General features: G+C 39.9%; 1 protein-coding gene across 2 annotated transcripts in view; it reads left to right on the plus strand.

Annotated features, from left to right (window-relative positions):
* The window catches only part of KCNH1 (potassium voltage-gated channel subfamily H member 1), a 191,255-nt gene that overhangs the window by 108,812 nt on the left and 65,643 nt on the right, over positions 1-16,800 (plus strand). For both annotated transcript variants that reach the window (XR_015708723.1, XM_087776469.1), the window contains exon 10: positions 2,361-2,557. Coding sequence is in view for 1 of the 2 variants with exons in the window: in XM_087776469.1 (XP_087632595.1) it covers positions 2,361-2,557 (197 nt within the window). In the remaining variant the exon portion in view is untranslated. The remainder of the gene's footprint in view (positions 1-2,360; positions 2,558-16,800) is intronic.

Consider the following 16,800-nt stretch of genomic DNA (forward strand, 5'->3'; position numbering starts at 1 on the left):
TTAAGGTAGGGAAACTTGTCTGGAGATGTTAAGAAATATGCTTAGAAATGAGCTAGAATCCCTCTCGCTTATGCTTGGACTATCAGCTCTAACTGTTGCTCATCAGTGATGGCACATTTCAATACTTGACAGATTCCAGAGCGTTAATTAAAATAGTTGTTTAGCTAATTGCCTGGAAGATTGCGAGTAAAAGCATATTTATTCCAAAGGCAAGCAATCCATTTTTACCCAGTGAAGCATATCAGTTTTTACGGTGCATAAAAATTGTTTCACTTCAATTTTGAATATCTTGTGTGTTTGTCTGTCTAAAAGCCTTAGAGATGATGATCTATTTTAAGTGCATGGAAGCTTTTTTCTTAGGCCGTTTTTAATGTATCTACTGAAAAAGCATATGTTTAAATAATTGAAGACGTGAAAAGTCGTTGCCGTTAAAATGAAAAGTTGCTTACTGCATCGGGCTATTGGACTACCACCATGCTTACTGATACGCAGTCTTTGTGGTATTTCTGGATGTTGGCACTGTCCTATGTAAAGAGACTGGAGGTGGAAGAAAGGATATCATTATGTTGCCTTTGCCTAACTTTGTGGGGAAAAAATGTGCTTATGGAAGAGGGGGTTTCAGTGTATATATGTATTTAAAATGGAGATATAGTCTGTGCTCCTCCAAAGCATTCAGGGACTAAACTGGTCCCTGGCAGGTGGACTGCATAGGGCTTTTGTGGAAGACTGGAAGCACATCAATGTGAACCACAGCTTATCGCACTGCAGCGTAGTTTACCATCAGGCTGATAGCTTCTCCTCAAAGAGAAAACGCTTATCATCTAATGGAGGAGATTACGTAATGGTGGAAGTACAGCTCAAGGGCTGAGATGGGAGTTCTAGGTTTAATTTAGAAGTTTTCTTGACCTCTTTACTCATGATAGTTCTCCTGACTTTCATATAGACTTTCATACGTGACTATTTATTTAGGCAATTAAATCTAAAAGGGCTCGGGTGAAGTCAATAAACTAATATATATTTTGATGCTTTGGCTTTAAGAATTGCTACGGGCAAAGTATTACTTATAAGACAAGGGACTATCTGGTCCATTCCTACCACAACTTGATAGACATTGTGAATGTATTTCTTTGTTGTTTGTCTTAAAAGTGATGTGCAGTGGCGATATAACACAGCAGAGGTTTGAAAGGAAAACAGCATTCAAAATGGGAACAGGGTAGTTTTTCATTATCAAGGTAACAACTGAATATTCTTATCTTGTTAGCATTATATGTTGGAAAACAGAAGGAAAAAAAAAAAAAGGACCATTACTCTGTAAAGGAGGTTGTAACTTTCTCCTAAACACTCCCTTTTGTGCCCAGTCTGAGCTGGGGTATAACCAGTGAAATCATGACTGGGGGCTGCTCCTCAGGCAGATTTGGGTATATGTGCCCTGCATTGTAGTGCCCGTGCTGGTGCAAATGCCCTCACTGCAGTATTCCTCAGTAGGGATTTCACTGGCTGCCCCAAGCTCATAGATACAGGCACATGGCAAGGTTGTAAGGAAATGGCAGTTTTCTTTCTTCCAATGTGTAACAGCTAAATAATCTCGCCTTGTCAGTATTATCTTGGTGATAACTAACTTGTACTCTTCTTGTTTTGGACTACGTTGTTACCTTAAACCTCTGCTGTATTATATGGGGGCACATATGCACAACTATTGAAAGATTTTGTTGAGACTCTTACCAGCTGCAAAGCGTTAGAGCCACCAGAGTTGTGAGATCTGCTCTTTTATACTGTTGTAAAGACAGACTTTTCTGGTGATGGATCTAGCGAACTAGGGCAAACTTACTTTAATACTGATGTATAGTAGTGTTTTGCTACAGCCTGTAACTGCACTGACATATTATACAAGATGGTTTTATTGACAAAATAGTGGGTAATTGTTAGCCAGATTAAGAAAACTCAACAACGTAGGTGTAAGAAACAAATCCTTTGTGTGCCAGTAAAAAGAAGAAAGGGAAAAAGCATTTCCTCTTAATTAATCTCTTTGAAAGGGATCAGAAGAGAACATGAACCAAGAACGAACCACTTTTCTTGATTTTTAGAGGAAAACTTTTACTGATATTTAAAGGGGACTTGTAACACGCAACACTTTTTGATTGTGGTTTATTCTTACAAATTTTTGCTGGGTTGTTGTAATTAACAAAAAGACAGTGGAAAAGGTTATCAATGAAATATTTCAAAGATTTTTCCCAGACAGAATTTTTTTCCTGACCACCTAAAATAGAAAAACCTTGACTGCATAAATGAGATGTATGTTCTTATATATTTTTGGTGGAAATAGTACCGTTATTGAAAGCAATGCTGCTGCTTTTCTCTAGGCAAAGGAGACGTTTTTGGTGATGTGTTCTGGAAGGAGTCTACCCTTGCCCAGTCCTGTGCTAATGTAAGGGCTTTGACCTACTGTGATCTTCATGTGATTAAGAGAGATGCCTTGCAGAAGGTGCTGGAGTTCTATACAGCCTTTTCACACTCCTTCTCCAGAAATCTTATTTTGACCTACAACTTGAGAAAAAGGGTAAGTAGCTTTGATTTTAACATACACCATATAAATGATCACTTCTAAGGATTGTTGGTGTGGAAAAAAAAAAATGGATTGCTTGAATTTTGGCGTTCTTTATAGCCTCTCTCTCTTGTAAGAAGATTTTTCAGAGCTTGCCTGCTAGCATGTAGAGTCAAAAGGCCATAAGTATTTATTCCAGTGCTAGTTTTATAGGAAGCTGGACTGTGGATATGTGAAAGTATTTCACATTTCTGTGAAGTGGACAGATTCCAGCATATTTGTGAACTGTAGCGCACTTGTGATAAACAGCGTTCGCTACTTTCTGCAACTTTAGTTTGTAAAGCAGCTAAAAAGATGTTAGGTGTGTTGCCTGAAGTTACAAGGAAAGTGGAAGGAAAGGTATGACATCCAATATATGGAACAAAAGTCAACAACAGTAATCACAATGGAAAAGTAATATGAACATGACTGATTCTATTGAGAGTTGTTTCTTCTAGTATCAATCACATTTTGGAATTCCTTTGCATATCTATAATGTTTCCGTTTTCTTATCCTTGATTTTTTGGCTCTTTTCATTTCTTCCTGTGTGCCAGTTCAAGTTATTTTGTCAAACACGAATCATCATAACCTAATATCCCATTTTAAATTCTCTGTGTAATCTTCAGTGAACCACCTCTGTAGAAATTTATTAAAACTGTAGTAGGTATAATTCAGTTGATATGATTTTATGACACAATGTAGAAGACGATGATATATACATTGAAAATAAATACATTGGTGCACCTATACTTGCTTTAAAATATTATGATAAGATACTTGAGATCAGCTAAAGAAATATGTTTGATAGAAGATTTTTTCATTCCTAGAAACAGTTCTCCATGGTAAATTTGAGGTGCCGAGTAAGTCCTAGATAATTACACCTGAAAAGATAGAAACCTTTTTATCTTGGAAGTCCATTTTGTAAAATCAGACTTTAAGCCTAGAGTATCGGGGTTTTTTTAAATTTTTTTTTTTTTTTTTTTTTTTACTTAGAGTTGGCATACTGAAATTAAAATAGTGTGATGATGTTTTTTATCTGCATATGTTATCAATATCAAAGAATTCAACTTTTCAGTGTTGGGCAAAGAAGAAGGTGCTACCCACACTTTGGTCAAATAAATCAATGCTCTGGTAGAAAACATGTAATTAAAAACTAAGAAGCGAATTTATACTCAAGGATTTCCTCATAGGACTTTTTTTTCAAATGACATTGAGTTACTGCAGGACAAGGAGAAGATATACAGCTGCAAAAAGATTGAGAGAGATGTCCTTAAAAGCCAGCTACTTAGCTGGTGTTAATTAATGTAAGAAATAAAAGAAATGAAAGAATTTGGTATTGAAATCACCTAAAGCATCGGTATCACCGACTGGCGTATTTTAAAATAACAGTGTGGGTAATGTGGTAAGATGGTCTAAGAATATATAACTACTTTTTTTTTAACATCAGTAGAAATAACAAACTTTGAGGCATAGAAGGACCAACTCTCTTAAAGCTTGCAGTAATGCTAGCAGAGTTGCATCATTTTGGATCTGCTCTGAGCCAAAAGTCCTAATTTTAGAATCAAATGCCTACTCTAGAAGTGACACTCTTTCCCTCCATGTTCATCGGTGTAGCTTTTCCCAGCCCAGGTTACAAAGCACTTTTTAACTACAGTACCATAATTCCTATGCTGTCAATTTTCTACACAAAATGGTCCTAAAAAAAATAAAAAAGGTACCTTTTATAATAGCAATTTCCAGCCAGCTATTCAAATAATTGGATTTTAATTGAGTTGCAGTCGGTAGAAAAAGTGGCGTTGATTGATCAGGGAAGTGAGAGTTTGATGGTTCTAGGTTAACAGACTTGTAATTTTATTTATTTTATTGAAAGAAGGCTGAGTGCAATCAGAATGCAAATGTTAAATAATGTAAATAATATATGCTTTTGGAAACGCATAGAAGGTACGCTACTTTAGAGCTGGAGATAATTCACGTTTAAAGCCAACTTTTTAGAGTTTGGAATTTAATCTGGTTTAAATATCTGTGAATCTTTTATAGAAATAGCTCCCCAGCCTGTCGCTTCTAACACTTCTCCTGGTCTATTCCTGCAAATGGAATTTTGTAGAATTCAGATGAACTGGTACCTTCTGTGACTTATGTTTGTGATGTATTGCATATCCTTTAGAATATAAATACCAGAATTACACTTTTCATTTCAATAAACAGTTTCATCTTTGGCTTCAAAAGTGTTCCACTAGTTGAAGTGTAGATACTGTATATTCATCCCAAATATATTCATACAGATTCCAAATACATGAAAAAGCAGCTTCGGGGATTTTTTTGCCTGAAGGATCTCATGGGTGTATTTTTAGACTTGGTTATTCCTCTGAGGTGTCCCCATCTCCAGGGTGCGTATGCCTTCACTTGGCCATGGGTCTGAGTCTCACTGCATAGTGCAAGGTACTTTCTAGCCAAGTTTCACTCAGCTTAAGTGAGCTTTAGCGTTGGTTCACTCTTTCACCATGTTCACATATTCCTTGGCTGCTGGGTCTCCTTCAGCGATCCCTTCCCTCGTGGAGATGGGACTCCCTGTCCCAGACCCTTTGGTGCCAGTGGGCAGTGCTGACCTCACAGATGTCCCCCACACTTACTGGGGTCTGGATCCACTTGCTAATGACTGTGACAGATATAAGCAGGCATGCAGGGACATCGTAAGGTACCAAAACCAATTGGTCTTGACCTTAGCTAACTCTAGAGCTGGGTTTAGGCAAGGTAAAAAGCATCTTCCCTCCATTCCTTGTGCTGCTCTTCCTACCGGTCTTGAATGTGCTTTGAGCTGAGCTGGGAGGGGAAGACCCTTCTGTCTGTGTCCCCTTTATGCCCTCCCTAGAACAGGGCCGCAGTTATGAAATGTTACTGCCCGTGACGTCTGAGGACTTCGTGGTCAAGGGAGATGCTTCCAGTGCTCTGGCCCTGGCATGCCGTGACTGTCCGTGTCTGTGCTGTGAAAAGAGTTTCCTTTCACTCACTTTCTCGACAAACACCAGTGAAATACCCTCTTTTCTAAAACTGTCAGCTCGCTGTTAGGTGACTCCCCGAGCAGTTTCCTCAAGCGACTAAAATCCCTCCTGAAATTATTAGCTGTCTAGTTACCTCTGGCTGGAGCTCAGACTTAGAAAACTTTTTATTTTTCCTAAAGGAGAAGAGAAAGGAGACCTTTAATTAACTCTTTCTGCTGCCAGTCATTGACATTTTCCTCTAACTGGAAGCAGGGGGAGAATCAGCTGCTCCATCTCTCTCTCTCCAACATCTTAAGAAACTGGAACCGCAGTCTGTGGCTGCAGGTGGCTGTATGTCAGGCTCAAGGGCTTTGCAGCTGGAAGGAAGCTGACGGAGGACTTCTCAGAGCACTTTCTGCTGTAACAGTGTTGTGAAATTAAAGCAGGTTAACTTGATGTTTCTCTCCATTTTTGGAATCTCAGGGAGGAACCAGAGTGTAGGCACTGGGGGTATGTGGGATGGTCAAGTGACAAACTCACCCTTATGGAGGGTGTGCTAGACGAAAGAGAAATACTGCAGGTTTGGAGGGCAGCAGGATTCACAGGCTGGATGGAGGTCTATTTTTCCCCATGAAATTTTTAAACACTTCTGGGTTTCCAGCCTGGACTTCATAGCTCCGGGTTAGTAGAAGCGTAAGAAGAGAAAAGCGTGCATGATAGCTACCTGTAATTGGCTTTTGCTTGTGATGAGGTGCAAGTTTGCTAGCACCTTCTTTAGGAATGTGAAAGGCCTTTGGTAGCACTTGCAAGCGTTCTGGTTTTGGCAGTTGCTTCTTTGCACGTGTATGAGCTTTGTGACCAATATTAACTTACGCTGGGTTGTACCACAGTGTATTTGCTCAGTTCATTCTGCTGCAGCCATAAATGATATTATAGCTCAAATGTTCGCACACGCTACATAAAAGAGAGAATTCTTATACATAATTTATTAAGCTGAGATTTCTCTAGTAAGCCATTTTAGTCTGGATAGAGATTAAATGACTAATTCTGAATGCTTTGGAGTATCATGATAGAAAGCGCAAGTAGCTTTTCCAGAAGCTGAAATTTGTGTCCTGAAATAAAAGAAGGAATGCAGTAGGATGTAGATATGTTATTTGGGATTTTGTAAGACTGAAAGAAATGGCAAAGAACACTCTGCCTTTTTACAAAGCAAGCATGATTTAGTGATTTAAAGCTAAAGCTCCTAGTCAGAACATATTTCTTGAGAGAGCAGTCACTGCAACAGGATGGTCTGTCTCCCTGCTGGTGTAAGATTGCTTGCTTTTTTTGTACATGTAGTGGTGTGCTTATTCTATGCTATTCCAACTGGACAGGGCTCCCACCACCTCTTTCTAAAAGCAATTTTAAAATATAATTGTTCTTTCCTCTTCAGCATTAGCTTCACCTTTCTTCTTTTTATACTGTAAACTCTAACTAGAGATAGAACCTCTCTCAGATCAAACATTTCAGCTAGGAGTGCTTCAAGCCTGGATTTTAAATCTTGGGGGGCTTGGCAGCAGAGATGTTTTCAGAGATGCAATCTATGGCCTTGTGTTCTACCTTCCACATGACAAGTTTTCCAGTTCTTTTTCATTATATAGATTCAAAATGGTATCTCAGAATTCTTTCTGATATGAAAGGCTGAATTGCTAGAAGATTTTACCAAAGATTTCTTAAAATGAGAAGAGTGAAAGGTTTTAATTTTAGAATATTGGTCCATTTGATGATGGATTTCAGAATGGTCAAACTGACAGCCTGCTTCTTCCTTCTGCGTTTGTACTCACCAAAACAATCCCACAAGTCCTGTGGGAAGAGGGGTTTGATGCTTGACTGGCATGTGTCTTACAGCACTGAAAACCCAGGACACTGGACATGACTGAGACATCTGGATAGGTGTGTGGCTTGGGAGTTATGCCGTATTAGCTGGCCGGAGGCAAAGTTGTAATTTTCCAAAAAACCTTCCAAATGTAAATAAACACTTAAGTACTCAACTCCATTCTTTCCCATGCTGCCTTTTAAAAGCTGTTCAGGTAGTTGAATGTTTTTATATTCCCTGTTTCTCCATACCAATCTAAGCAAAATATATTTTCTTCTGTTTCCTCATTGGTAGATTCCCTATTGCATTTTTGCACCTTCTGTCTGGCCTTGGACTACTTACTGAACTTTTATCTGTCTCTAACAGATAACTGTTTATCTAGCTCACAGATTTTTGTGCAAATCTTCTTTACACCCTGGACTGAAAGTGCTCTGAGGCATGTTGCGTGTTGTTAGGTTTGCATGTCTGCTATGGGTAATTTGAGTGATGTGACTGTCAATGAGTTGAAACCCCATGCTCTGAGGAGGATGTGCCCTTGGATTTCTTCCTTCTCCTCTCCTGCATCTTCTTGCACCCCTTCAGGTAAAGCCTTAATATCCAGACTTGGAGAGGATTTGGCCAACTGCAAGCATTTAACATTCATATTTCTACAGTGAGTGTAAGTGTTCAGCCCAGAGTAACTCCATTACCTTTCAGAGATGTCATCTTAAAGTTTAGTTTCCAAAACTTTTAAACTCTAAAGTTATTTCTGTTCTATTTAAATCTATATGGCCTTGAGTCTTGGCTGGTTGCCAGGTGTCCACCAAGCGGCTCTATTACTCCCCCTTCTCAAGAGGACAGGGGGAGAAAAATGAGATGAAAAACTCTTGGGTCAAGATAAGGACAAGGAGATCACTTACCAATTACTGTCATGGCAACACGAACTTGACTTAGGGAAATTAATTTAAGTTATTAATCAGAGTAGGATAATGACAAATAAGAACAAATCTAAAAAACACCTTCCCCCCACCCCTCCCTTCTTCCCAGGCTCAAATTCACTCCCAACTCTTCTATCTCCTCCCCCTGAGCAGTACAGGGAGTTGGGGAATGGGGGTTGCAGTCAGTTTGTAATGCTTGGTCTCTGTTGCTCCTTCCTCCTCGCACTCTTCCCATGTTCCAGCGTGAGGTCCCTCTCACGGGAGACAGTCCTTCACAAACTTCTCCAATGTGGGTCCTTCCCATGGGCAGCAGTTCTTCAATAACTGCTCCAGCATGGATCCTTTCCATGGGGTGCAGCCCTTCAGGAACAGACTGCTCTAGTGTGGGTCCCCCATGGGGCCACAGGTCCTGGTCAGAACACCTGCTCCTGCATGGGCTCCCCTCAGTGGGCTGCAGGGTGGATATCTGCTCCACCATGGGCCTCCATGAGCTGTAGGGGGACAACCTACATCACTATGGTCTTCACCATGGTTGTCACCACGGGCTGCAGGGGAATCTCTGCTCCAGCGCTTGGAGCACCTCCTCCCACTCCTTCTTTACTGACCTTGGTGTCTGCAGAGTTGTTTCTCTCACATATTCTCACTTCTTTCTCTCAGTTGCTGTTGTGCAGTGTTTTTTACCCTTTCTTAAATATGTTGTCGCAGAGGTGCTACTAACATCACTGAAGGGCTCAGCTTTGGGCAGCGGCGGGTCCATCTTTGAGCCAACTAGAACTGGCTCTGTCCCACATGCGGACAACTTCTGGTACCGTCTCGCAGGAGCCATCCCTGCAGCCCCGCTGTTACCAAATCTTTGCCACATAAACCCAATACAGACAACAAAACTGCTCTGTTGCTTGAATTCAGTACATGATACATTTTCATGTACATTTGAGCTGTAACTTAGATTAATCTATGTGGGTAAGTAGCAAAATGCTTCTTTAAAATGCTCTTAAATGACTAATCCCTTCTAAACTGATTTGATGAATTCATCACTTGTTTGAGATGCCTTCTGCTACTATGAATAATGAGCAATTTTTCATACATTTAGATGCTGTAGTATAATGTCTGTACAATTGTTATAAAGAAATGACTTACTATACTATACAAAACAAGATGTGTGTTTCCCCAAAGGAATATTAAGTTGTTGAAATTCTGATAGGTCATTCACTAGTCAATCACATTAAAAGTAATCTAGTGATCAGTAGATATTAATAACTGTCAATAAAAGAAATTGATGGAAGAGCTGGTAAGGGTGAATTCTGAATTACAGTTCATCTTAAAATGGAAGAATATGATCCTTTTATGAAGCTGATACTAAAACCATAACTGCCTTGAAGTATCTTCAGTAAGAGAATATTTCCTGTTCTGTGCTATCATAGATTTATAGGTTTTCCCACATTGGTCTCTAAATACTTAACAATCATTTGCATTCTGATCACTGAATTAGAAATTAAATTTGTACAGACTGAATTTGTAAAATCAGAATTTTAGCTGTTTTCCAATATGTTTTCTAAGTATGGAAAATTATGTCAATGTTATGTCAATGAAAGACATTCCAGTTATATGTCACTACTTGGAAAAAAGATGTGGTAAATGGAACAAGTTCTGGTCATCCTGAAATTGAGGTTAAGTAAGTGCTTCATTCATTAATCCAGAAACAGGATTGATATTTTGTTTGTTTTATCACACTTTGAGTAGACCCGCTTGAACTGTTTTTGAAAGGGTTTTTTTTTTCTCAATGACCCATAAAATACTCAGCCTTAAATATAAAAGAAAAAGTTCTGACCTTTTCAAAATCTGTAGAGTGTTCATAAAGTCTTTCCATATATGGTAAAGCTATTCTGAGTAGATGAAAAATACAGTTAACAAGGTTGATGGTGAATTAAAATAAAATTTGTTTTCAGACTATTTTAGTCCTTTAAAAAAATAAAAAGGCACATTTGGCTTTTGTGAAGCTATTTGCAGATGAGTAATAGAATGTTAACGTTAAAAAAGAGTTTTCTCTCATTTTTAGCATGCACAACCACCCACACCAGCTTATTTATCCCAACAGAAGAAAATGCATTACTTTGATTTTTACCCTCCTCCACCCATGTAGACTAAAGCGCAGAGATAATTTTAATATAGCTAAAGGTTACTTAGTGTGAATGAGGATTCCCCAGAATAGGTCCCCTAAGCCTTTTTAAAATAGAAAATGAATTTCCTAGGAACTGGGGAAATTCTAAATATTGGCCCACCACCAGGGACAGAAGATGATAATCCAAAAGACAGTGTAACTGCTCTTATGCAGTCTGGGAATCTGGCCTTCATTGTGAAAAGAGTGAAATGCTCACTAGTATTTTTACAGTAGGAAGTCCTTAGTTTAAACGCATATTTTTCTTCTTATTGTGTTGACTTAGATAAATAGAAGTGCAATACAGATAAACAAGGGAGGCTGAACAGCAGCCTGTCTGTGTAGTGTGTTATTCTCATTTCCAATATGTGCATGGCGCACTACCACCTGCTCACAGTTAAGTGCACTGAGGTGCCTTAGTCCACTTCTGCACCATGCTGGCAAAGAGGAAGGGGACGTTCCATGGGAATTCAAAGAGCTCCTACCCTTTCTCCGAAGCTTGAAGTCTATCTTCTACTGCTAACCATGACTGAGTGGCCAGAGTTTCAAAATCTCTCTGTATTTCTGATTTAAAAAAGAAAAAATAATTTTTATTGGTGCCTGTCATCCCTGTGTGTGTACATGTGTATATATATGCATAATGACCGGCCTATTGCTGAATCTCTCAAGTAATTCAAATATTATGTGCTTTTTCTAACATATGAATGCTGTTGCCCAGGCTTTTTTGCCTGTATGCGCCATGTTCTATCATGTATCATAACTGCACTAATTTAAGTCAATGCCTTGGTAACTGGTGTGCCCTGGTGATCATATTTTCTGATACACCCTGGTGCTTCATACACTGTGGAGCATTACTGACCAAGCAAAAGACAGAACAGTGACCTAATACCCTTCTGTGTTATTTTTTTTCAACTCTGAAAATGATCTCTGTGGTCTGGGGAGCAGCTGACTCTAGGACAAACTGTTACTAAATGGGTGTGATTTCCTGGCATAACAGCTTTGATCTTCTGGTCTTCTCTAAGGTCACTAAAAGCCAAACTCATAGGACTGCAAATCCAAACACTCAACCTGTTCAAGGCACTCCATGAAGAAGAGAAAATGTAGATAGCTGTGCAATATGAAAGCTGAGTTACAATGGCAAACCTACATCCTTGAGCAATCAAACTCTATAACCTAAGTGATCAGGTTGGTCCTTTCTTCAGCTCTCCAATGAAAGCTGAAATAACTACCCCCTATAAAAAAAGGAATAAAATTCTGGAGGTTACTGCTAATGTTGTGTAGGGACTTTGTGATCCCTGCTCCAGACCGAACCCTACCTGTAACCATGAGCTCTTGGACAGGGAGACAAAAGAGGTCCTTTTCCTCTTTGTGTACCTGAACCAGGTCTCCGCAGCTGCTCCAAGGACTCTATTTGATAGACACCATGATGGGCATAAAACAAGTAGCTCACCTTAAATGTGACAAATGCTGTTAAGATTTTGTGTGAAACAAAGCAGTTTCTCAGCTTGATTTGTGAATGCTGGGAGGTGCCCAGAGTATTTGTGTCAAACTGTCCTACATGTTAAAACAACTGATGTTTTTCCTGTATCTGTCCTTGAGAATCAGCCTTCTAGTTGCCTTCAAACAAGTATCTTGCTGGGGGATACAGCCAGGAGCGTACCACATTCCTTAGTCTGAAGCCTGCTGCAAAGAGAGTCACACAGGGAATGTGGTGTCTGATGTCAACCTGCTTTACAGGCTGCTGCCCATTCCAGTGTGACATTGAAGTGTTTGACTGCTGAACGTGAAGTGGAGTAACTGCTAGGTGTGGCCTTGTGAAAGTTTTTGAATTTGAAATCCAGTAAGCTTTACCATCATGGGAATGAACAAATTGCAAACAAAACTCGATAGGGCATCTTGCCAATAACCACCTCTGACCATAGCTACCGACTGTTGCCACAGCTGAAGTCAAGTGGTAGGGAGGGCATTGTGTTGGGCTGTGGCTCAGTATAAGAACTTACTGAAATACTTTGAGAGTAGGATCATGAATCAGCTTCTCATTATTTGGTATTATTTTTGCAGCAGGCAACTGGGTTTTTCCTCAAACTGTGTATGATTCCTTCCTCAAAAGGAAGTGCATTATCATGTCAAACACCTGACTGGATTCAGATTTTCAAACAGAAATGTGATACCTGATGCTGATGTAAAATGCTAAAGCCCTATGCAAATGAATGTACTATGTGTTTTTAGAATAGTTTTTCTGAATTAGCCAACTGCAGAGGGGACTTACACTCAGCTCCACTTGAAAACACTGTCAGTATTCTCCCTCATGCTATCACTTTTTTTTGGTTCCCATTCATTTTCTTTTTCTACCTATTACACTCCAAAATGGGATGTGAACTTCAGTATCTTGTGTAAGGGCACTTATATATGTGTACTGACTTCAGTAATATCTCACTCAGCTGAAGCAGGAGCATACAGTGGTAGGCTACTCTGAGTATACTCAGTGTCCCAAAAGGCTGTCCATATAGGACTCGGAGTGGGAATAGCGCTATCCACAAACAGCTGTGCAGCTGGACATGAAGTGATCTTAATTAACCACAGGTCCAAATCCATTGTCTCTTTATGCAGCTGTGAGACTGCATAATGTTTTCACCAGTTTTTATCAGGGCCTAAGTCTGTTAAATCCATTTTTAATTAGTACAGCATTATGAATATGAAAACCTGACACCCAGTTAAAGTAATATTTGAGACTTGAATACTATGTGCTTTTGTTACCATATACTTAGGTGTTTCCTCTTTTTGTCACCACCTTCTGGGGTCTTGTCCAAATACAGAAAGGAAAATGCTCAACACATGCCTTGTTCCAAGTCTTTGTGACTTTGGCAAACCACATCTACACCAGGTCCCCAGCATGTGTCCCCAGGAACCATGCAGCCAGCCCAACCTGGCCTTTTCTTGCAATTCATCTAAAGGTACTATGCCTTCATCTTAAAATTTCAGAGGATGTGCTTCCACCATCCTCGTCATTTCTCCCATATGCTCTGTAATAAATATACCACACAACAAAATTTTGTGATTCATTTACACAGCTGACATCAGAGAATCCAAGAAAATTTCTACCGAAATAATTTTGTAACACATTGGATGATTTACTTTGTAAACTGCCATGAGCGTTGTCTTTGTGTGAAAATGCAGAATTATGTTCCCCTTTTGGAGATCTTTTTTTCCTTTATTCTTAAAAAAAACCCCAACGCAAACAAAATCCCTACAAAAATCTTAGGATGTTACTCTAAAAAAAGCTGATAGTATACCCAGGTTGACCAGAATAGATAACTCTGTGTCTCCAGTCTTCAAGGTTGATGCCTATTTTTTCTACAACATTTGAATAAATCATGTAAACTCCAGCATTCTTTGCACTGTTGCAGAAGTGAGGCATGTTATAGTCTTTCTCTAAGTAAGGGGTTGGGCAATTTGTTAATTGTTTTCCAAGGTTTCACTGTTACTTCACAGTAACAGGAAAGATGTTATTTATGGTCAGTTATTACCTTGATTAACGAAAACAAAGTTGCTGTTGACTTCCATCACATACTTGATCGGATGGTTTAGGCTAGAGATGGAATACAAGGATGCTGTAACCTTTGTTCATGTTAAGATGCAAAGCAATAGCAGAGGAAGAAAATAGCGTTAGCTCTAACAAACGGATATTGGCTTTGCTATTAGAACTTTGGTATAGTCTAGAAACATATTATTAGCCTTTGATTTCCCTTGTCCACATTTTTGAAATTGCTCAAGCAGCAAGTCTTGTAGGAGTAAAAGTTGTATCGGGTAGTTCAGTGCCTTACATGCTTTCAGTGATTATCCTGTACCCTTTCCGAAAGAGGAGATTTGCATTTAGTCCAATGACAAATTCATTGCAGTAAGTGGAAAAAGTAATAAAGCAAAGCTTTTATTTGGGATGTCACTTGGGAACAGTTCTATCCTTTAACATAAAAGCATTATGATGTTCTTTGTCAGTAACATTCAAAACTGTAATTTGCTTTTGACAATCAAGACAGTTCATAAATGACCTTCATCATTCATACTGAAACCATCCTATAAAACAGATGCAGCCATGAAGGGAGCTGGAAAAACTTGTGGCTTCTGGTTTGTAATATATTTCAGAAATATATGACAGTTTGTCTAAATTTGTTATTGCACTGTTATTTTTATGATATCTAGCATATTAGTTAGTTATATGAAGGCATAAGTTAAAAAATACTGAGGGGGTGTTTCTTACTGTGCTCTCTGAAAATCTATCATGAAATATTGCATATTGCTTGGTTTGCCACATTTTCCCATCAGTAAGATTTTCCAGACCTCATCATTGTCACCAGAGAGCTGTTCAGAAAGGCATACTTTGTAGAATTATAAGGCCCCTACCAGATTACCTTTAATAATATTATAATTTTCTTATGTGTTGGAATTTCCTTACTGAACATTTTAAGGTACACAAATGGAGCACTTCACCCAAAGATCTCATGTGGGGTTTTATTTCTTTATTTTTTTTATAAGATATTGAATAATTTCTTGTCCTTATGTGAAGGGAAACTCAAATGTGGAGGATTAAGTGACTTGTTGGATTGTACAGTATCTCTCAGTGATGATGAGGAACAGAACCAGGATTTTCTAGCCATGTGCTCTACACAGTGTAGAAGAACTTTGAAGCTCTGCAGCATGTAGCGTAGCATGTTGAATTATGCCATGTGTAGTGGAAGAGCAGACTCTAATTTTGTGCTGCAGTCTTGTAAAAGGCCTTTGTGTCTGCTCTCTGTCTGAAAGACAAGCCACCCTATGAATAATAAGTATTTAATAGTACATACAAAGAGTGCTAAAGGAAGCAACTGAGTGAGCAAAACCAAGGACAAGGTTGCCAAGAGAGACTAGAAAAATGGTGCTTGGAACACAAGCTTATCCCTCTTCTCCTATTGAATACTGCATGTACAAAGAGAGCCTCTCAGTAGTTGAGCAAGTTAAACAGAGAAAGAGGCAGGAGAGAAAAGGAGTGGAGCATCTGGTATCTCTCCATGGAGATGGGTGGAAAAAAATGGATGAATGGAGCAGCTGGTGGTGTGTGATTCACAAGGCTATAGGACAGCAGTAGGTGATTGGGGACAGAGGCAGCTCATTCTCTTTCAGTACTTTCCTAGACCAGGTGGACACAACAAAAGCAATACAGGGCAACCTGGCATTGTCTTATTCACCAGCTTTTCCCCTAGCTGGCCACCAAGGAAACCCTTCTGATTACACCATTTGACGGCCTATCTGCCACCCTTTCCTGCCAACAGAAGTTGCAATACAGCAACATCTACGCTCTCATGATCCAAGGAATATTATTAAAGCAGCCAACAAGAGGAGATGAAGAAGTCAGGAGCATCTTCTAGTGACATTACTGCACTTGAGGTGCTTTCTCAGCTCTCTGAGGTTGCTCTAGTACCCAAGTCTAACCTTACCAACACAGTGCCTTCTATAAAGTCTGATGTGAGACCTCGGTGGTGGAGGCTGCATCATGTCTTACTACTACTTCAAAGCGCCCTAGAACCAGGGGTACCCGACATGCTGCTTCAAAAGCTGTGTGGCATGGATGTGGAGCCCACCTCTCCCACTGGGCAGGTCATGCTGCTGGGCCTGTGCCATGGTGATCACCAAAAGCCATCTTAATTGGTATTTCCACATTATAACCCAAATGGTGCATGATTGATACTGCTGCTCCTGCTCCTCCCACGTGAACATGAGTGACAAAGCTGCTTTAAGGATGAGAAGAGATATAACACTTGCATCCTGCAGCCCTCCCGCCTTAGAGGAACAACATGTAATCAAGCTGGAGGCTGCTGCTCCATGGTTGCTGGATGAGTGCCGAATGTGGGTTTGTCAGACTACCAAGACTCACTTAGCAACCGTGTGTGTGCTTGGGATGTGCCAAGCCGGTCTCAGCACACCACGCTGCCTACCCCTGCCTGAGCATGCTGTCAGGTCACATTTTCTCTTGAGATTTAGTCTGCATGTTTGTTTTGCTCTGTTCTGCCCACCAGCAGGTAAGCCCCACACCTTCTGAGCAGCCTTTGAAGGTGACCTGGGCCAGCTGTATCCATTCAGATAGCTGATACATCTCATGCTCTGTGAGGCATGTTATATTGCTGAGTTGTGAGAGCACCTTCTCAGGAGACAGTGTGGGAGCCAAGAGCCTGAGAAGGGGTGTTCTGCCCCATGTGAGCAAATAGGTCTGCTGGGACAAGCACCTAGAGGTCAGTGGTGGCTGGCTTTTCACGTTTGGCACCGATGGGCCTAGGGAGGCA

The sequence above is a fragment of the Nipponia nippon genome, unplaced genomic scaffold (assembly GCF_047370975.1).
Source record: "Nipponia nippon isolate SJK-2023a ecotype South Korea unplaced genomic scaffold, ASM4737097v1 scaffold_4, whole genome shotgun sequence".
Lineage (NCBI taxonomy): Eukaryota > Metazoa > Chordata > Aves > Pelecaniformes > Threskiornithidae > Nipponia > Nipponia nippon.